At 37.4% G+C, this 23,075-nt stretch overlaps 1 protein-coding gene across 4 annotated transcripts in view; it reads right to left on the bottom strand.

Annotated features, from left to right (window-relative positions):
* The window catches only part of MACROD2 (mono-ADP ribosylhydrolase 2), a 2,112,402-nt gene that overhangs the window by 1,361,239 nt on the left and 728,088 nt on the right, over window positions 1–23,075 (bottom strand). For all 4 annotated transcript variants that reach the window (XM_054468214.2, XM_054468215.2, XM_054468216.2 and 1 more), the window contains exon 5: window positions 13,759–13,875. In XM_054468214.2, coding sequence (XP_054324189.1) covers window positions 13,759–13,875 — 117 coding nt within the window. The remainder of the gene's footprint in view (window positions 1–13,758; window positions 13,876–23,075) is intronic.

The following is a 23,075-nucleotide window of genomic DNA, read 5'->3' as shown; positions in this document are numbered from 1 at the left end:
TTTTGAATATGTTCCTAGAATACGGAGATGTAACAGTGAATGAAGTCCTCACTTTCATAAGATTATATTCTAGTGGAAAAGAAAAACATTCAGCAAAAAAAACAATAAAGACATTAAATAACCTCAGATGATTATAAGGGCAGTGATGTCAACTAAAGCAGAGCAAGAAGATAGAGAGTGAAGAGGTAACATTTTAGATAAAATGGTTGCGGTGATCTTACTGAAAAACAGCTAACCATGTTCAGTGTTCACTTGGAGTTAAGTAGTGCTCTGAGTGCCACACAGACATTAACTCATGAGAGCCTCCCTGTGAGGGTGGGGTGATTGTCATACCTATTTCCCGATGGCAAAACGGAGGCACAAAGAGGTTAAACAACTTGCCCAAGTCCAGAGCCTGAGTTTGAGCCTAGAATGTTGGGCTTCAAAGTCCACGTTATTAACCATTTAGACAGTGTGGCTATTAATGGAAAGAACATCCCAGATGGGAAGACCAACACCACCAGATCTTTTCATTGTAAGGGCCCCCAAATAAAATCCCCATTTCATCACTTAAGTATCTGTGCAAGAAGATCTTGGGCAAGTCACTTGATTCATTTCAGCTCAGCACAGCACAGTTCCATGAGGGTGAGGTCCCTGTCTGCTTTGCACAGTATTATTTTCCAAAAAAATAAGCAAAGCACCTGGCACATGTTAGGGAGCAAATCAGTGATTGCTGCCTGAATGAACCATTTGCTTACTAAGTAGCAGATACATTGTTAGATGCAAAGTGTACAGTCTTAAACAACAGGGTAAAAATCCTTGCCTAGTTCTTAGGCACTGCCTAGAAACTGGTGTCAGTTGCCAGAAAAGCAATTTCTAGATTTCTCTCCAGCTTTAAACTGCTGTCATTGTGACTCTACCAAAAGCTCCACTGTTCCCAAACATATATCCTCAAGAACAGTGATAATTAAAAAGTTGCTAATTACCATGATGAACAATAAATAGAAACATCTCACATTCAGGCTTTAAAATATTGATCCCTTATTTCTGAATGGAGTGATAAGAAAAAAAATGAGAACAAGGGAGGAAAGAGGGCTGTGTGACAGACAGTTAATCTCAAAATAAGTATAAAGGATAAGATATTACTTGTAGTGTCATATCACTATGTTTAAGGTAACAGGTTTAGTGCCCATGACAATCAGTTAATTTGGTATATGGAGATATCCTGCCATTGCACAACACAGAGAATTTAAGGAAAGGCTAAAAATACTGTATTAACTCTTGATGTGCAGTTCCTTGTTTCAGCTCCCTCTTTGTGCATAGCTATATGGATCATTCTAACTATGGAATATTCTATATACAAAGCTCTGACCATTTTGTTGGATATATTTTAATGTGGGGTTTCTCAATCTGGCATCGTTCTTCTCAGGCAATAGGTATTATTAGGAGGAAGAAAATCAAAATAACTTTTGTTAATTTTAAAACAATAGGTAGGACATATCCCGGACACATGGATGAGGAAAGCCCAGTTCCATGAGCTTAGCCAGCACAGCAGTTAGCTCTTCTCTGCCAGCCACTCCAGGATGCCTACCCATAGATTTCCTGGGGGATCCCCAGTGCCCTTCATCCCAGTTCCGTCAAGCCACTCCCAAACCCACTCTCTCAGACTGCTTTCCCAAACAGCTCCACAAACTGAACACAATCCCTGAATTCCATATTCACAAAACATATTATAACTCAGAAGGAAATACATGTTCTACATGAGAATTAAGGTCATGAGAGATGACATGTATATGTATTTAATATACTGTACTAAGTATAGGAGTAACATAAAAGCAAGAACAAACTCAACCAGCCCAGTAAGGAAGGACAATAGTTTGGCATCACATGCCATGATATCAGAAAGCAGACACTGAGCATCAGTAAAAGAAAGAGATTCCCAAGAGAGCCCTTTGCCCTCCACAGACCTCCAAATGGGTAACTAGACTCCAAATACAATACAGACACAATTTTAAAAAGAACTTGCAAAACTGCAGTTAAGGCTGTGTCTCATGACCTTCACTAAGCAGAATAAACACACAGAGAGAACAAATCTTTCCTCAAAATGTCACAGGTAGGAAGAGGCAAGCTCCAGAAGGCCTTAGGAAATTACAGGGATTTCACAAATAGCATGTGATTAAAAATGAAGCAAACTCTCGGTAGTTCTGAAAAATAAAACAGCTAATGGGAAACACACCAGCTTACACAGCAAACACATTTAGAAGGGCATCACAACAAATGCAGATGAGAAGTTACCTCTGCTTCACTTAGCTCACAGCATTAACAGAGGACAGAAACTGAATTAATTTTCCCCCCAGAATAGAAACAGTAATTCTTATCAGTAAAAAAAAGCATGTGAGTGGCAAAGGTAAAGACTAGAGCATGGTCAAGGAGTAACAGGAGTAGGTAGATATTAATATCCAGTTGTGTGTTTTGGTTTGTGTTGTTTTTCTCTCAATGCTACTTTACTAAGCTGGACTTTGGGTTCTCTTTGACTATCTATCTATCTATCTATCTATCTGAGAAGTTTTCATTCATAATAGTTTTTCCAACCTAATATGCTGCCTATGATAATGGTATGGCAAAGGGCTTTGGTTATATAATGTAACATTACCCACCATGTGATTTGGCTTTCATTTTCCAATTTAGGCCTGTCCCTGACACAGGTAGGTTCTGCACTGAGAAAATGTGATTGATATCCCCCACTCTGATAGTGAGCCCCTTCCCCTGCTTTATAAACTTCAGGGTCATAGTTGCTGCATTAGCTACCTATTGCTACATAACAAATTACCCTGCACTTAAAATAACATATATGTATTATCTCACAGTTTCTGCAGGCCAGGAATTTTGGAGTGGCTTGGCTGGATGCCTCTGGCTCAGGGTGTTTCATGATGTTGGAGTGAAGCTGTCAGCCAGGGCTGCAGACATTGGAAAGCTTGATTGGGCAGGAGAATGTGCTCCCAAGCTCACTGATGTGGCTGTGGGCTGGCTTCAGAAGATCTGCTTGTAAGCGCACTCACATTGCTGCAGGCAGGCCTTAGTTCTTCAGCATACAAGCCTCTCCAGAAGGTGTCTGAGTTCCCTCACAACATGGTAGCTGGTTTTCCCCTCCTCTAGACTGCCTCATGACATAGAAACTGGCCATGCTCAGACAGAGTATGTAGTGAATTAAATGGTGACTCCAGATAGTTATGCCTGTGTCCTGATACCTGGAACTTATGAACGTGAACTTGTTCGGAAAAGGATCTATGTAGATGCAATTAAGTTAAGGATCTTGAGACCTTGAGATGATCCCGGATTCAAGTGAGTGCTAAATCCAGTGACAAGTGTCCTTATAAGAGAAGAGAAGGGGTAAAGACACAGAGAGAAACAGGGAGGATGTCAGGTATAAACAGAAGCAGAGATTGCAGTTATGTTGCTACAAGCCAAGAAACACCTGAGGCCAATGGAAGCTGGAAGAGGCAAGGATGGATCTGCTCCTGTAACCTTCAGAATGGGGCATGGTCCTGCTGACACCTTGATTTTGGCCCTCTGGCCTCCAGAACTGAGAGAGAATAAATTTCTGCTTTTTTAGGCCATCAAGTTGTGGTAATTTGTTACAGCAGCCGTAGGAAGCTAATACAGAGTGAATTGAAAGAGAGAGAGAGAAAGGGAAACCACAGCCTTTTCTTTAAACTAATTTCAGATGTTCCCATTATTCTGACATACTCCGTTTGCTAGAAGGGAGTTATTAGGTCCAGGCCATGTTTAAGTAGAGGGGAATTAAGCTCTAGCTCTCCAGAAGAGAAATATCAAAGAATCTGTGGACATATCTTTAAAACCAATAAAGCTGCCATCTGAAGTTTCTCAAAATAACTTTTAAAGTACCCCTTTTCTCTGACGTCAAGATACTGGAAAGAGACACGAGCGAATGTCTGAGTCTTGAGGCTAGTATTGAATATTTATTTATCCCTATCTGGGATTTCCATATTTTCTCAAACACCAGTCACTGTTGCACATATACTGATGGATTATTGTCATAAAGTTTATTGGCAAAGCTCATGGGACCATAATTAATTTATATGTAACTCATCTAAAATTACTTGCAATATTACTACAAATTACTACTAATAATAAGGTACCATACGAAATACGAAATTTTTATTTTAAAAATACATTCATGTTCATCATCTCACTTAACAGTTATTAAATTCTCACCATACTTCTATAAGAGGGTTGGTATGATCAAAGAGACTAAGAGAAGCAGTACATTCAGCAGAAAGATCACTATACTAAAAGTCAGGCTGTAGTCTTAGCACTGTCTCTTACCACATGACCTTGGGAAAAATTAAGTAATTTTCCTAGGCCTCGGTTACTTTATCTGTAAAATTCTGAGATCAAACAGGTAATAATTAAAATTCCTGTCAGCTCTATCAGAAGCAGCATTCCCTTTGTTATCTCCAAAAATTAGACTAAAGTTACAAATATGGTAAGAACTGAAATAGAATATTTGTAGCAAGGGAGAACATTTCAAAAATATATGAACTATCCTTATTGTATACATCTGGTAAGGGGATTTTTTTTCTCATAGCCCTTACCATTATCTGAGGTTCTCTGCTTTTATGTGACTTGTTCATTAGCATCCTCTCTCTGCTAGGACCTAAGCTCTTAGAGGATAAGGGGCCTGCTGTCTTCTTCACTATAGTTGTCTACACTCTAGAAGAGCACTCTAGCTGTGAGTAAGTACTCAATAAAACATGGGCTGAACAAGCAAATCAAGTGTGCCAGGTATATTACAAATAATAATAGAGCCATTTATCTCTCTTATCTGACAGTATTGAGAAGCGGTTCTGCGTGTATGGCTTAACAGACTCTCCGGAGTGAGATCTTCACACTCCTAGACAATCACGTATAAGGAACCTCAGGCTCAGAAGTTAAGGACTTTACCAATTACAACACTCTGCATTTATGCATCTCAGATCTTCTACTGTGACATTTAGTGTTCTTCACACAGAATCAATCTTATATTCTACAATACAGAGCTTGGTTACATCAATATTTTCAAGTAGAAACACCTCTAATCAAGTCATAACATGGCCTAATATTTAATCTTTGGGATTAGTGATTAATTACAAGGAGAGTTAATACATTCACAAAGTGTTCACTGTGGACTACTTTTTAATCAAATCATATATGTAAGTAATAGCTCAAGGAACATCTTAACACAGGGAGAAAAAAATCTACATTGTTACTCAGCATTTGCTACTTATTTCAATAAATGTATTCTGCCATCTCTGCACATTAGCTACCGTAGCTCTGAGATTACCCTTTCCTGTTTGCTTGTGCCTGACCTCAGGGCATCCTAAATTACTCAAAGCCATTCTGATGGCTTTAATTTATGAGAACACCTCCAAATATTCATCTTTTAAATCCTGAAAATGATTATCCCTGCACAACAGTGGCTCTCTTTTTAATCTTAGCTGATAACTCTGATTAAACACATCCAAAGGCTGATTACCCCCACTGTGGTTAATGCCAGTGTCACTGCTAACTACTTATTTCACAGCGGGAATTGCCTTCAAGAGCCCATTTACATTATTACCTAGAATTGATTTACACTGTTATTTCCTATTGATCACATAGGAAATAGGAGGTATAGACAGTGTCCTCTAAAGGCTTGCTATGATGGCAAATAATGCAAAACACAGTTGTTTAATTCTACACTCAGCCAGTAATACAACAGTGTAAACACCAGTTGCTTCCAAAAGGTAGATATTTTTTAAAAGACAACATTTAATATTAGAATCATTAAGTTATTTCATCACAAAGCCATTTGGGGGTGGACTCTATGTTATCACAATGGGTCAAAATAAGAGAAAATGAAAGAAGCTAAGCATAGGACAGACATGTGGCATGTGGATACATTAAGCAAAGTTTGGCTCCTGTGCTTTCTTATACTGCTAGCCTTTGAGCAGGCAGTATGTTTGGTGATGGGATAACAGAGATGCTAAAAGCAGCAGGAGTACTAGCTCTGCAGATTCCTGGAATCATGTTGTTCTCTCTTGAGTGTCTTCTTGCTCGGTTTCCTGCAGGGGAGCTATGATTATGACAAAGACAAGAGGAAATAAAAACAATGCTTTCATTAAGTCCTCCAGTAAATAGGTATCAAGAGCCAACTCTGTTCTGGGTACTAGGTCAGACGCTAAGGATATCAGGGGTAAATAAGACCCATAGGACGCCTTCCCTTCTTAAAATGTTATTTTGTCTAAAAAGACAGGTAATAAACAAATAAACAAATACAGATGTCATCACTAGTGGAAAATGCTACAAAGGAAGAGAAGAACGTGTCAGAGTTCTCTTCAAAAAAAGCCCTAATCTGTGACCCAAATGGATACCTGTGTTGTAAAGCCAGAAGAAATCTCAAGGCAAGGGTGCTACTGGATTCCACCACTCTCTAGGGCAATGGCCCTCACACTTGAGCACGCAACAGAGTTACTTGGAGAACTTGTTAAACCACAGGGTTTCTGAATCAGTAGGTGTGGGGTGGGGCCTGAGAATTTGTATCTAACAAATTCCCAGGTGATGCTGCTGCTCCAGGAACCACGTTTTGAGAACCACTGCTCTAGTTTTTAGAATATTTCTGCCCTTCTTATTTCCACATTCATCATGAGGATCACTAAGGAGATTAAATGTATGAAACTGCTTAATGTAAATGAAAAGGGTGGCAATTATGGAGAAATAGATTCAAATAAAACCTGAATTCCTTAAGCACTTAAGGAAAATGAGCCAATCAGAGTTGATTTTAGGAGGAACAATCCCATCTTCCTCTTCAGAAAGGAAGATGATTTTATGATCTTCAAAAGTGGCTTTTCTCTTTGTGAAGTATAAGTCATTTAATTATGGAAGGGGCTCATGAGGGCCCTCAGGTCTTCATCAAAGGCTGGCAGAGTCATACTCCTAGCAGCATGCCCACTCCACTGCTTTCACAATCAGACACCTGCTGGGAGAGCCCATGATGGCTGAAATCAGGTCACCCTCTGCAAAGGACTAACTCAGAACCATCTTATGAATTACCTGCTCTAGAAACTGCATTTCCTGTGGACTGCAGGCTGCTTTGCAGCACATTAGCTAACACCACTAGAGGAAACAAGGAACAAAGATTTGCTTCCTAATACTCTGGTGGTTTAAACTGACTCTCCCTTGAGAGACTTGACTTACTCACTTCCCAGATCTGGCCCTATTGGGAAAAATCACCTCATAATAAGGCATTCTTTTCAAGGTGGCCTTATCATTTGGAAGATTTGAAAGGTTTCAGATCATCTTCCCAAGGTAATGTTCTCTTGAGGCAACAGAAGCAAGGATGTCCCAAGGAATAGAGGGTAGGTATTTTAGTCTCAACTTTATCAACTTTGATCTGAATACGTAATAATACACTTAATAAAATTCAATATTTAGTCTCTCTAAATCTCACCTTTCTTACTTTATAAAAAGTGAAGATTGGCCAGGCGCTGTGGCTCACGCCTCTAATCCCAGCACTTTGGGAGGCCGAGGCTGGCGGATCACCTGAGGTCAGGAGTTTGAGACCAGCCTGGCCAACATGGCGAAACCCCGTCTCTAGTAAAAATACAAAAATTAGCTGGGCGTCGTGGCGCATGCCTGTAATCCCAGCTACTTGGGAGGCTGAGGCAGGAGAATCGCTTGAACCCGGGAGGCGGACGTTGCAGTGAGTCGAGATCACGCCATTGCACTCCAGCCTGGGTGACAGAGCTGGAATCCGTCTGACTCAGGGAGAAAAAAATAAAAATAAAAGTGAAGATTGCCACAGACCAGGGGCTGGCAAACTTTTTCCGCAGAGGCTGGGTAGTAAACACTTCAGGCTCTGTGGCAGTAAAATCCCTGTAGCAACAACTCAACTCTGCCACATGAAAGCAGCCATAGACAATATGTAAACAAATGGCCACAACTGTGTTCTAATATAGCTTTATCTATAAAAACAGGCAGCAGGCCTGGCTAAAACCTAACAGAGACTCCTTTCCCAGCTCAGGGATCCTTGGCCACCATGATGCCTCTAATATGGATTTAGTTTGTTAATGGGAGCAACAGATTTATTTTCCCTGTACCTGTATTTCTCTTTGTGTTGTAAGAAAATATTACTTGTCATGTCACCTCCTCATAGGAATTTCAAAAGGACTGATGAGCTAGTGTTTCAAAATACTATGACTTCTTGATAAAAGGCAGAAAAGAAGTACTAATTATTATCAACAGTACATTTTAAGCTACTATCATCTGATTATTATTGCACCTGGGAATAGAATGTGAATTCTGATTCATACCACTCATTCAAACATATTATGCTATGGTCTCTCACCTTACAGTTTCCCTTCAAATGATTAATGAAAACTTTGAGTTAGTCAATATTACCCCTTGATGCCTTCCAAAGATTAAATAGAAGAAATAAAAGAAACAGATTCCACCATTTCATTTACACAAGCTTAATATTTTTCCATTTATCCTTGATGGCTATTCAGCCCTGAAGCCTAAGAGTGAAGCATTCTAAAGAAATAAAATAGACATGTGAGCGATGCTGAAAACCATCAAATAAGGGCGATATGGTTTCTTTATTTTTCTTTATTTTTTTCCTCCTTAGGAGAAACTCCATTAAGAGTAAATTTTGGAGATAGGAGACTTGGGAGTATATATATGTTAAAATATGTTTTTTAAAAACACAATGGATAATTGACACTGATTTCATAATTGCTTATGAAGATTAGCATAATTTTTCCTTTATATTCCACCTACTACCAATTATCAACCAGGTTTGACACTTTCAATAACTAATTCATTTGTTAGATATTTCTCTAGTACCTGTGATATACAAGGTACTCTGTTATAAAGGTGGAAAGTTTGCATATCCAACAATAAAAGGTAGCATGTGACAAGTGCCCTCAGTATGTTAACATGCAGTATTCTGGAGTGTGAAGAAAAAAGAAGGCATTTTTAGCTGAGGTGACGAGAGAAGACTTGTTTCATGGAAGAAGTGATATTTGAACTGAGTCTGGAAGACAAGTGAAAGGAGCAAAGAAAGAGTTTTCCAGATAGCTCAGATACAGACCCCATGCATAGACATACCATTGTGAGCAATTCATATCGTACAAAGATTGTAAGTAGTTCAGTGGAAGGCCAAAGGTAGTCAGGCTAGTAAGTCTGCGTTTAACAAAAAATCCACTATTGGATTTTGAGAGGATTAGAGTTACGTTTTATTCATTCATTCAACAAATATCTTTTGAACCCCTATTATATATCACACATTTTTTAAGCTATATGAATATAGCAATACATTAGAAAAATGCAGAAAGAAGAATCTGTGCCCATATTCTGGTAGACAGAAACAGATAAGAAACAAAAGAAATAAGTAAATGATATAATGCTATTTGAAGATTAAATTTACAAGTAAGCAATTATAAATTTAAAAACTGAAGCAATTATAAATAGGTTGGTTAGGGTGACACCTGATGTTACATTTGAACAAGAGTTTGAGGTAGGTAAGGAACAAGCCATGTAGGTATCTAGAAGAATAGAAATACAGCAGAGGGAATGCCAGTGCAAAGGCTTTGAGGACCAGGTTCACACAAAGCAGCCTGTGTGAGTGTGGGGAGCACAGAAGGAGATGATGTAGAGAAGTAAAGGTCACATCATGTAGAGCATTGTAGACAATTTTAAGGACTCTGGATTTAAGAATGTTAATTTACTAGAAATGTGCAGAATAATTGCAGAAGGAAAAGTATTAGAAGTAGAGGCAAAAGTGTTTTTAAAAAACTATTTTTCAGGTGAAAAAGTCTTGAAATAATTCACTCGTTTGATCCTTCATTTATTCACACTAATTCAGCACATATTTAGGAGACACTATGATTGATATTGACATTGGAACTGACTGAGATAGACAAATCTTGCCTATGTGAAGCTGACTACTTGGTGGAATGATGATAGCATGAATAGAAATGTCCCATATGTCAACAAGCTTCTAAAAATCTATAAAAATTTAAATTGCATTATGAATTCAAAAATATCTAATATTGTAGAGAAGATTCCCAAAAGATCCAATTACATAAACAATCCTCTGTCTACTTTCTAAGTCATTTCCTTAGCAATAGCCTTCAATGAAATATTGACCAATATTCTTTCTACCCGTAAGATTTCTTTTGAAAAGAATGATTGGATATTCTTAACGTCAAAAAGAAATCATTCAAAGCATCCAAGCAGTGAAAAGTAAACTAAATATCTGGGGCTTATCATTCTACTAATTATGATGAGTCACAGAACACAGAATACAAGTATAATTAATTCAAATACAACCATTTATGAATAGATTAATTTAGCAAGCATAAAAGAGGCAAAAACCAGTTCAAAATTATCAAGTTTATCTGTAACCCAGACAATAGCATTTTCCAAACAAATTGCTGATGCATGAAGATATTATCACTTGTGGCTGGATGACTGGCTTTAGTACCCCTATAATGATAAACCCGCTGTCTCAGAGGACAGATAGGAACTAGTCTCTGATGTCAAACTGTCATAGAATTATTAAATATGGAGAGGAAAAATGACCCAAACAGTATGTAATGAGCTCCCTTTTCATTCTCACTACAAAAGCACATCTGTGGATTGTTAATGACTCTGAAATGGATGAACCAAATTGATGAGAAAGAAAAACATCTCTCAGGGATAGGGAAAGGGAAAATGAACACACACAATGTTTATCAAACATAATTTTAAATATAAGAGCTTGTGAAAGTGCTGTGAAATACTATAAAGTGGCATAAAAATGTAAACTATTATTACTCATTTTCATATTGCTTTCCTTTATGCTTTTAATATAAATCATTAACCTTTTAAATATATAGCAAGAAACAAGACCTAGTCACAAATATTCCATGTTTATGACTTTTATGAGGTGGCACTGCAAGGCCTGTCTGGTAATTTCTATTCTATTGGATGAGTTTTTACTAAACATGCCCTGTGGGCTGCATGCAGTGACTTGAGTATGTGTCGGCTCTCAGGATCTCAGCTCTCATGGATTCTGTAGCTAGTCCCATTGACTGACTTGTCATTTCTAGCTTCATTGTCCCAAAAGATCCATTTGCCCCAGGATGCCCATGAAAGCCACACTTCAGTTCAAAGTTATGACTCAAGCATTGGAATTCTTCAAGCACTGGTATTGATTCATTGATCTTTGTTCCTCAGTGCCTGGTATTGTGCAAGTCTTCAATAACCCTAAAATAAGATGAACTGTATTCAAAGGAAACTGAATAACTTATTCAGAGGGATGTCAAACAGATACAAGCACATTAAAAAAATTATCACAGTGTGAACCCACACACTACAGCCACCATTTTATTTGGGCGTATTTAATGATTCTGAGTATATTGTTCTTTAGAAAGTTCAGATTTGGAGAAATTTGATTCGTATTTTAATACATAAAAAAGAAAACAGTGAATCAATAGGGGACTCGGAATATTACTTGGTTTAAGGACAGATACAAGTCTGAAAACAGTCAATAATCTTGCTATTATTGCAGCAGTCAACAACCTTGCTTGTTCTCAGGGCAGTATAAGTTAGGTAAATTATGAAGGTAGCATGGTATTAGAAAGCAAAAGAACCTACATTTGTAAAAATAGCACTATATGATTCTGGAAAGGGAAATCACCGTTAATACCCAGATCATGACCTCTGAGTTACAAAGAGAACTGCTCTAAACACCATTCTACACAAAGGGTTTGTTTGACACAAGTACATATTCCAAGTAGTAGTGAAGAGCCATTTGGCCCATGATTTGACTATTTCACACTAGGTAAAGACACTAACAAAGAAAAATAAATGAAAAATCATTAGAGGAAAAATTAAACAGCAAATATAGTTGATATACAATCATGCTTCACTTACCAACAGGAATATGGTCCGAGAAGTGACTCCTTATGTGATTTCATCGTTATGTAATCATAGGGTATACTTACACAAACCTAGATGGTATAGCCTACTACACACCTAGACTATATAGGCTATAGCCTATTGCTCCCAGGCTACAAACCTGTACAGCATGTTACTATACTGAATACTGCAAATAATTGTAACACAATGGTAAGTATGTAAACATAGCTAAACATAGAAAAGGTACAGTAAAAATATAGTACAGGTTGAATCCCTAATCCAAGTTTTGAAATTCAAAATTCTCCAAAATCTAAAACTTTGCATGCCAACATGATGCCACAAGTGGACAATTCCACACCTTATCTCATGTGACAGGCCACAGTCAAAACACAATCAAAACTTTGTTTCATGCACAAAATTATTTAAAATATTGCATAATATTACACTCGTGTTATGTGTATAAGGTGCATATAAAACATAAACGAATTTTGTGCTTAGACTTGGGCCCCATCTCCAAGTTACTTTATTTTGTATATGCAAATATTTCAAAATCTGAAAAAAGGATCTGAAATCCAAATCATGTCTGGTCTCAAGCATTTTGGGTAAGGAATACTCAATCTGTATTATAATCTTATAGGACCACTGCCATATATGTGTTCCATCATTGACCAAAGCATTGCTATGCAGTACATGAAAGTACTTTCACTGAAACCATTTTGAACAATATAGGATGCAATATTATATTGATAAAGAAAAATATTGTTTGAATATGTTACTATTTACTACAAGTCCTCAAATTTAAACATACCTTTACAGTAATCTTTAAAATATAACACGCTATTCTCCATTCACACACATCCACAAGAAATTCACTGTTATGACAACCTGTCTATATATAACCCATAGTATCCTATAGGTTGTATTATAAATTTTCATTCATATTTTCTCCACTGCTAAAACAAAAATCAAAACCAGCTTCACTTTTACATCAAATGTATTCCACAGATCTCAGCAGTATCATAAGAAGTGGGCGAATGCGATAATCAACAAATTGGTGTCTCAATTTCCAGGTCAATGCACACCTTAATGATGCAATGAAACCCTCTACCTCCAACCTCAGGCCCTGAAGATTACGGGATAAAAAAGCTATGACACTGACCAGCTTCTCTCTAAGTATTTTATCCCATACCATGCCACCTAGTTGGTTGAATCACTAAGCAACAAGGTCAATCAAATGCAATACTTCTCTCTATTAAAATATAATGGAAATTTTGACCATTCCACATTCAAAGAGCAAACACATTCTCACACTGACAACCAGATTTCGTTGGCTTTTCCTGAAAGCAAAGTATGACAGATGCCTTGGCTGTAATTGCCAATCAGCCTTCACATGGCAGCTGGAAAAACAATACATCACTTTGATCTCCTTTGCTCTAAACACATCCACAATCAAGAAACCTGAACAAGGAATAAGAAATTGGCATCATTTCCAGGAGCTGTCACTCTGTGGCACTTAAATGCTATAATGTATATTTTGCTCATATTTTTATTCCCCTTTCAGAGACACTCTGTCAAAGACTTGAATAGTTAAACATCATATGTGTGTATATACATATATATAATATACACAGTATATATATATATATATATATATTATATATATATTTGGAGACATACTTGGAAAGCACATTTTTATTACCATGTACAAAATCTGCACTCAAGCACATTTAATTAAATACCACCACTGCTATTCCCTTTTCCAGTTATACACCGGAGTAAAACAAGCTAAGATGTCTCATCTGGTTTTGAAACAGTATTCAAAACAGTTGTACTCACATTTTGCAGGCAGGTCATAGCCACATGTGATTTTTGCATGTCCAGTATCACAGCCATTCAGGTTACGACATTCAGCTAGCAAACAGGGGCCGGCTGCTCTATGAATACAGCCATCCACTAAGGGAGAAAGAAGAAAGTTAGCTTATATTTGGCATTTGGAAATAAATATAAAGCTCAAGATGGGAAGAGGAAAAGAACTCAATTCGTTCTTCCTGTAAATAACCATAGCCCATGGAAGAAAACCCAGGGTGTCCAATGTTTCAAACAGTAGCTTGTCTGTATGTGTGTTGGCGGGGGGCGGGGGGGCGGGGGGGCGGTTATATGGTGAACAGAAGTAGAAGGGTTATAGAAGTTGTGTGCTAGTTAAACAACAGGTTCTCTGGGGTGGGAGAATCCTTGATATGTAGCATTTTCCCATTTCAGCGGTATAATTCCTTTCCCCATATCCAATTTTAAGCTATTAACTTGATGTCACTGAATACAGAGTTGAGAAGAAATGCTCACAATTGTCTCTCTCTCCCGAGCTGGTACGTGTTGCCTCTAACACACCACAGGTCAGAGAAGAAAAAAGGTCAGTAAGAAACCTAGAAAGGTGCTCTGAAACATTTGTGCTCACCTCAAAACTGAAAGAGTAGAATTAAAGCTACCAAAATCGAAACCAAACCTTTGAGCAACTTCTCCCCGCAACAGAATGACACAAACATGATTGTGTTTCTGCAGGGTGTCTGACTGGGTGCTGCGCAAGGGTAGATTAGGTCTTGCTTAACACCCATAAGACCACCCCTTACTCTCACTTGGCAGGGCGTGAAGCAGAACTTCAGTGCTGCTCCGACTCTGCCAGAGGGGCACGCTTTGTGCCCGTGACCAGCCTCAGGTCTCATCAGCTCTCTGGCTTTACATCTGGGCCCCTTTGACATCCAGACATCACAAATTACCTTTTGGGAGCACAAATTTGATGTCGCTGGAAATTAAAGCGCTCTGTGTGTAAGTGCACAGGTAGAAGAGTAGAAGACTAAAAGATCACAGACACATAAATTAGGAAATTGAGAATCTGGGGCTTTAGTTATTATTGAATGGGCCCCTTGGATAGAAAAAAAAAAAGCAAGATTATAAAATAAAGGAAAAGAGAGAGTAATAGTAACTGGAATGTAAAAATAGATAGAATATTAGAAGTCTGAAGACTTCTCCTTCTCTCCACAGTCCGTAACACCATGTAATTGATCCTTGATCTTTACTATCATTATCATTATTATTATTTAAGAGGAAGCTGGATATGGGACAGGGTATTGGCACTAAGGGAAGTATAACTTGTCTAACGTCCAGGTTGACTTCTGCTGCCACTGCGTGGCAGGGAGGCATCACTTTTGGCCTCACAAGTGTCCCAGGGAAACAACATTATCTGAGCTTTATTACTTCACCACTTGCATATCACCAAAGTTTGACAATGATCCTCAACCTCAAAGACACTCACAACAAAATAAATTCACTCCAGACTACGCTACACTGCATGTTTTGCAAAATCTAGGTTGAAATCCAGACTTTAACATTTGCCAGATACGGCATGCTCCAAGCACTGGTTTTCTTATAAGTCCTTGTCAATAATGGTAGTATCTCACATAGTTACAAAGTTGTGCATAAAATTTGAATAATTTTGTGCATGGAAGGTATTCAGCATAGTGTCTAGTACAGTGTCATGTGTCCCTTTGGTGGTAGTTACCTTAAGTACTCTAAATCAAAATTTTGTGTAAATTTTGAAATAATTCTTCTTTATTTAAAAAGAAGAAATAAAGGCCAGGCACAGTGGCTCACGCCTGTAATCCCAACACTTTATGAGGCTGAGGCGGGCGGATTACCTGAGGTCAGATGTTCAAGACCAGCCTGACCGACATAGAGAAACCCCGTCTCTACTAAAAATACAAAATTAGCCAGGCGTGGTGGTGCATGCCTGTAATCCTAGCTACTCAGGAGGCTGACAGGAGAATTGCTTGAACCCAGGAGGCGGAGGTTGCAGTGAGCCAAGATCGTGTCATTGCACTCCAGCCTGGGCAACAAGAGTGAAACCCCCGTCTCAAAAAAAAAAAAAAAAAACATAAAGTTTTTTCTCTTACAAAGAAACATTAATATATTTTGTTAAAATTCTTTCAATTAGCAATTTTTCTTTTTAAATTTATTACATGAAATTATTAACACAAGTGCAAAAAATACGTATACAAGGATGTCACAGTTGTTTACAATAGTGAAAACTTGGATCTACTCAGATGTCCATCAACAGGAGCTGGTTAAATAAATAAATGCCCATCAATGCCATAGACTGTAATACACCACTTAAAAGGAATAGACCAGCTATAGGTAAACAGAGTCCTTCATGAACTGAGAAATGAAAAGATTTCTCAGTGAAAATGCCAGGTTTAGAAAAGTACATATAGTATGGTTACCATTTTGTTTACAACATTATACACACACACGTACATATATATATGTACGGAATATACATATATATGGGTATATATATGTAATGTAATATATATATGTAATGTATATATATATATATTCAGCACACACACATATATATGTACTGAACATATATGCACCATTGGTGATATTATTATGAGATAGGAAACAGGGTGAGATTACTGTATAAGGGAAAAAATTATGTCCTAATTTCTCTATATATGAAAATTTTTTACAAAAGCTTTAAGAAAAGTATTTTAAAGTAAATGTTTTCTTGGCAAAGAGATAATTAGTTACTTTCAAATAGGTAACAAAAATAGGCTTTCCTAGTATACTTAATCATATGCTGTCAAATATTATCTGCATTATTTAGATTGCACCTTAATGCAGTTTGCAGATATCTAATTCTCAAAATTTTCATGGTTATCCCAGTATTCCTGACTGCATTCAGGCAATGAAAGTCTAGCTGAAGAGCTATTTAATAATAATGGCTACAGCTTAAATGTACCAAATTCATCAATGTGCTGGGCACTGCACTAAGGACAACCTTATAAGGTAAATATTAATTTTATCATCTCCATTTCATAGGATCTTAGGTTAGTAACTTGCTTACATTCACAAAGTACTCACAACGTGATTCAAAACCCCAGATTTGTCTGATGCCGCAACCATGCTCTTAACCATTATAAATCACTGTCTTCTCAATTCCTGCATGTGGCATATCGAAGCACTATATTACATTACTTTTAAATTCCCATCCATTCTATTTATGGCTTATAATGTACACACAATCAAATGTACAGATTTTAAGTGTGCCGTTTTGACAAGTTTTAACAACTGCGTGCATTTATGTAACCATGACGCTAATAAAGATACAAAACCTTTCCATCAACCCAAAAAGCTACCTTGTGCCCTTTCCATTCAATTTCCCCTCCCCTCACCCAGAGGGAGTTCCTGTTCTGACTTTGATCACCAGAACTGTTTTACCTGCTATATAACTTCAAACTTTATATAAAGATAGAGAGACTGCCTTCTTTTACTCCACATATCAAATATTTCTGAGATTCATCTGTGTTGTATATATTCAGACTTCTTCCTTTTTATTTCTAATACTCCTTTGTTGAATATGCTGTAATTTCTTTATCCATTCATCTGTGAATAGACATTAGACTGTTTCTAGTTTTTAGCTATTATGAATCAATCTGCATACTTGTATAAACCATCTTGTAGCTATACGTTTTCATTTCCATTGGACAAATATCATTGAGTGAAATTACTAGGTAAGTATATATTTATTTTATAAAGAACTAACATAACAGTTTTCCCAAGTGATTACCATGTTACACATAACCCCAGCAATGTAGGAGAGTTCAAATTTTGGCAATCCCTTGTTATCGTCAGCCTTTTTAATGTTGGTAATTCTAATGACTATAAAGGAGTATTCAATGCACATTTCCCTGATAATTAATGATGTTAGATATCTTGCCAAACGTATATTGGCTATTCATATATCTTACTTTTGGAAGTGTCTGCTTATGTCTTTTGCTAATTTTTGTTGTCTTTTTATTACTGAGTTGTGATAAATCTGTTATTAATTCCATTTCACTTTTAAAATTTCAAATATTTCATTTTTTTTCATTCTTGAAATTTCCATTTGGTTCTCCTTCTTACTGTTTTCCTATGACTCCTGAAATTTCCCATCTCCTCACCCATTCTATTTTATCTAGTCATGTAAATTCCTTAACAGATGTGACATAGTTATTTTAATGTCCCTCTGGGCCAATTCCATTATCTAGGTCAGCTATGGGTCTGTCTGTATTGACTCATTTTTCATTTGACTCTGGGATACATTTTCTTACTTCTTTGCATGGCTAGTAAATTACTGATGGCATACTGAAACTTGTGTGTAATATACAGTAGCGGCTTTAGATTCTATTATCTTCTATTATCTTAGAAGATTCTATTATCTTAGAAGTTTGTTCTAGCAGGCAGGTAAAATACTGTCAAGTAATATGGAAGCTTTGTTAAGGTGGGTCTATTTCAGTTTTTCCTTAAGTTCTACGATAAATCCCTTAGTCCCAGGATGTAGTCTTTACTCCTACCACATAGCCCTTCTGGAGTTTCAGTGGAAAACCCAAGATGTTAGCCAAGCCCCCTCTAACTTGGGGAGAACTAAAATTCCAAATTCTATAGACATACAGTTAAGAAGCTGCTGAATTATTTGCTCAGTTATTTACACCTTCTAGCTTTCATTTTCTTCCTAGGCTTCTTAGAGTCTTTCTCTGCATATGCACAAACTCAACCAAGGATTAAAGAGGGATTTACTTGTAGATTTTGGGCTCCTTCATCTGTGACTCTCTCCTTTCTGGCATCTCCTCCTTAATTCCTATTCTGACAATCCTGAATTCAGTCCTGTGGTTTCCCATGTGAATAACTATTGCTTTCTATTTCAGCCCTCTCAGCCACTTACCATATGAGTTAAGTAGGACCCCCAGTGTCCAAGTCACATGATCTCTTAAATGTGGCTCTCACTCAGTGTGGTTCCTTATTTCAGAAATAGAATCTCTTTTATTTCAGCCTACTTTAAGTTACTTGCTAGTGCCAATAAACAATTTCTGTTGTTGCTTATATTTTGTCAAGAATTTCTAATTACTATTGGTATGAAGGTCATCCGATACATGTTAGTCTTTCATTATAGAACAATGGAACTACATACCACACTTTCAATTAAAATATGATCTCCTATTATTTCAGAGCTATATTTGTGGCACTTGAAAAAAAAAGTGTGTGGGAGAAAAGGCAATGGTAATATTAATTGTATCAATTCTATGCTCAAAAGCATGTCTTTGAAAGACAAAAAGGCAATACCCCTATATGTACAAACTCAATATAAGAGTTTAAAATTCTCTAATTTATTGTCAATTCTGTTGCTAGACTTATTTTTCTAAAATATGAGTCTGATCTTACTACTTCCCTATTAAAGTCATGTTTGTTGTTCTTCATATCTTACATTGTAAAACACTAATTCCAAATTATGGTGTTTAGACCCTTCATAAATGTTGTTCCAACTTATCCTCCCAACCCTCATATCCTCCTACACTTTCTCCCTTCACATCCTCTGATTTGGCCACACCCATGACCTTGCTGTTCTCTAAAGGCACCATGACTTCCTTTGCACAGTACCCTCTACCCAGGCTTTCTATTCCCTCCCCTTTTCTGCCTAGCAAGGTCTTTCCCATTTTTCAATTTCTATTTCAAATGTTTTCTCTTTTAAGAAACCATTTACAACTGGACAAAATAAATGTCTCTTTATGTTCCCATAATATTCTGGTTTGTACCCTTATTGCCATATTTATAAACTGTTTTATAGCTATTACATAAACACAGCAGAATGCTTATATGCTAAAAGTCTGTTTCCCACCTTAGTCTCAGTTTCTTGAAGAAACAGGACGTGGCTTATTCTTTTGTATATCCCCATCTATCTTAATAAATGACTCTGTAACTGCTTAATACAGTTGATTTTGATTCAATTAAATTTGGGAGGAAAAGTAATGTGTTTTCTTTTTCTGACAATACTGAGGAAATGCTTAGGTTACTCAAATCCAAGGAATTAGAAAGTAAAAAGTAAAGTCAAATACACAGGCAGTGTTGTCATCACAAATCTGGTGATGAGGTTCTATATTAGAAGTGTTATAATTCATTGAATCTGAAAATTAACCCCCTTCTCCACTCAGGTCTAGTTCAATCTGCAGAAAACCTTGCCTTTTGACTTCACAAAGGGTCAGAATAAAAAGACAGCAGGCTGAATAGTGGCAAGATGTGGAATACAACACAGTAGCACTTCTCACATCTACCCTGGGGAGGCAGATGGGGAGGAGACCCATAGTTTGTACTCGGGCTGACACAGATCATCTAAACCTAATCACCACTGAAGAAGAAAAGAATAGAATCCAAGATCAGAAATCTAAAAGAGGGGAAAAAAAAGTGGAATACAATCTTCTAGAGAGCAGTAGGACTGTCTATGCTTCTTATCATACCAAAAATATATATCTTATAGGAAAAAAGACAACTAAGCTCCATCAGTAAATAGAACAACAATATATAGAATTTTTCAAGACCACTGTGGCTAGACTGCTGTTTGTTCACCAAAGCCCATTTGGTTTTATTCCTGGGCTACATGAGCAAGACAGTACTTCCCAAACACTCTTGTAATTTTAGGGGGTTGTGAGACTGAGTCCTGTTTAAAGAGTATGAGTAAAAGTGATATAACTATTTCTACATCCAGTCCATAAAAATCCTGCACAAGGTCCTCCATATGACCTTCCATTGTCTGCAGGCTGAATGCAGGGGCTCAGGCAGGACACCAATGACCCAGGAGATGGTGCAGCAACGAGACAAAAAGTGCCTGAGTCCCTAAATGACTGTGTGGAACACAGCTCCACTCCCACTTCCCATACTAGACTGTGAATCAGGTGATAAACCTTTATTATGTAGAACCACTACAATTTGGGGATGTTTGCAACACCAGTTTGCCTTAACAAGTACATTCATTTCTGTTGTAAATATCATGATGGCAATTTTTGTTCCACTGGATCACTGTTTTTTTTTTTAAACTTGTGCAAAAAAAATCAGCTTTTATTACTAGAATGAATGTATTGGCCAAGCTCATTGCCCTAGGTCTGTCTCAGAGTCCTTAATCATGCTGGAGTCTGAAGACTCGGTGAGTACCCAAAGCCAAGCTCTCCTACTCATTCAAATAGCTGTTCCTCCTACTTAGTGACTGAAACCAGACTAACAGAAGATTAAAGCAGAGACTTATTAAAGACTGCCTGTGGTAAGGTCAGCTAGTATTCGGGTGAACACTGAGGTCACTCACAGGGCTGCTCTTCGTCAGGACTGAGGGGAGTCTAGCTGCAGCTCCTTCTAAAGGCTAGGCTTTCTGCTGTACTGACATACCTGTCATTTACCATCCTGACAAGACGGCCAAAATGCTTGCAGGCAGATGGTTAACTAAGGCAAGGATTTTGACTCCCTGACTTATTTTCTCCAATTTTCTCGCAAAGACTAAATTCAGAGGACTTCAACCTATTAATTAGGCTATCTTGGTTAGCTTTCCTTAGACTATAGCCTAAAGAATTCCACTGTCTGAGAGTGGGATAGAAAGATAAGTTTCAGTTATGCTTGAGGGGAATTGTTGTCACTTTTGTTCATATTACCTCGGGGCTTAGAGTTTGAAGATGTTATTATAGAATAGTCTTATTCCACTGTTTAGATAGCTAAAATAAAGGCAAAAGAAATAGGACAGGAAACCACCTCAATTTTTTTTAACTTAAGATTTATTTTGCCCCAGAGAGTCCAATCTGCCTCTCTGGCATTCCTCAGGTAAAGCTCATCATTTTATAAGCAAATAAACAAGTTGATCCTGAAAAGAGAAAAAGCAAGCTGCAAAGCATTGAACAGAAACTTATCAGGTACTGTACAGTAGTGAATGTAGAGCTATCAGAAAATAAAAATAAAAGAGAACCAAGACAAAGTTCTAAACACAGGTTTTGAAAAACACTAACTGCACCATTTAGTGAAATCCAGTTATTTTAGAAATTGGCCCTGTGGTAGTTTTTATTTCTATGGGATCAGTGGTGATATCCCCTTTATCATTTTTTATTGTATCTATTTGATTCTTCTCTCTTTTCTTCTTTATTAGTCTGGCTAGCGGTCTATCTATTTTGTTAATCTTTTCAAAAATCCAGCTCCTGAATTCATTGATTTTTTGAAGAGTTTTTCATGACTCTACCTCCTTCAGTTCTGCTCTGATCTTAGTTAATTCTTGTCTTCTGCTAGCTTTTGAATTTGTTTGCTCTTACTTCTCTAGTACTTTTAATTGCGATGTTAGGGTGTCGATTTCAGATCTTTCCCACTTTCTCCTGTGGGCATTTAGTGCTATAAATTTCCCTCTAAACACTGCTTTAGCTGTGTCCCAGAGATTCTGGTATGTTGTGTCTTTGTTCTCATTGGTTTCAAAGAACTTATTTATTTCTGCCTTAATTTCATTATTCAGGAACAGGTTGTTCAGTTTCCATGTAGTTGTGCAGTTTTGAGTGAGTTTCTTAATCCTGAGTTCTAATTTGATTGCACTGTGGTCTGAGAGACAGCTTGTTATGATTTCCATTCTTTTGCATTTGCTGAGGAGTATTTTACTTCCAGTTATGTGGAATAAGTGTGTTGTGGATGTATGTTAGAATAAGTGTGACGTGGTGCTGAAAAGAATGTATATTCTGTTGATTTGGAGTGGAGAGTTCTGTAGATGTCTATTAGGTCCGTTTGGTCCAGAGCTGAGTTCAAGTCCTGAATATCCTTGTTAATTTTCTGTCTCATTGATCTGTCTAATATTGACAGCGGGGTATTAAAAGTCTCCCACTATTGTTGTGTGGGAGTCTAAGTCTCTTTGTAGGTCTCTAAGAACTTGCTTTATGAACCTTGGCACACCTGTATTGGGTGCATATATATTTAGGATAGTTAGCTCTTCTTGTTGCATTGATCCCTTTACCAATATGTAATGCGCCCTTGCCTTTTTTTTAATCTTTGTTGGTTTAAAGTCTGTTTTATCAGAGACTAGGATTGCAACCCCTGCTTTTTTTTTTTGGCTCTCCATTTGCTTGGTAAATCTTCCTCCATCCCTTTATTTTCAGCGTATGTGTGTCTTGTGTGTCTTTGCACATGAGATGGGTCACCTGAACACAGCACACCAAAGGGTCTTGACTCTACCCAATTTGCCTGCCTGTGTCTTTTAATTGGGGCATTTAGCCTGTTTATATTTAAGGTTAATATTGTTATGTGTGAATTTGATCCTGTCATTATGATGCTAGCTG

This window comes from Pongo pygmaeus, chromosome 21 (genome assembly GCF_028885625.2).
Source record: "Pongo pygmaeus isolate AG05252 chromosome 21, NHGRI_mPonPyg2-v2.0_pri, whole genome shotgun sequence".
In the NCBI taxonomy this organism is placed as follows: domain Eukaryota; kingdom Metazoa; phylum Chordata; class Mammalia; order Primates; family Hominidae; genus Pongo; species Pongo pygmaeus.
The sequence above is the reverse complement of the archived record's forward strand: the minus strand, read 5'-3'. Positions and strand labels throughout refer to the sequence as shown.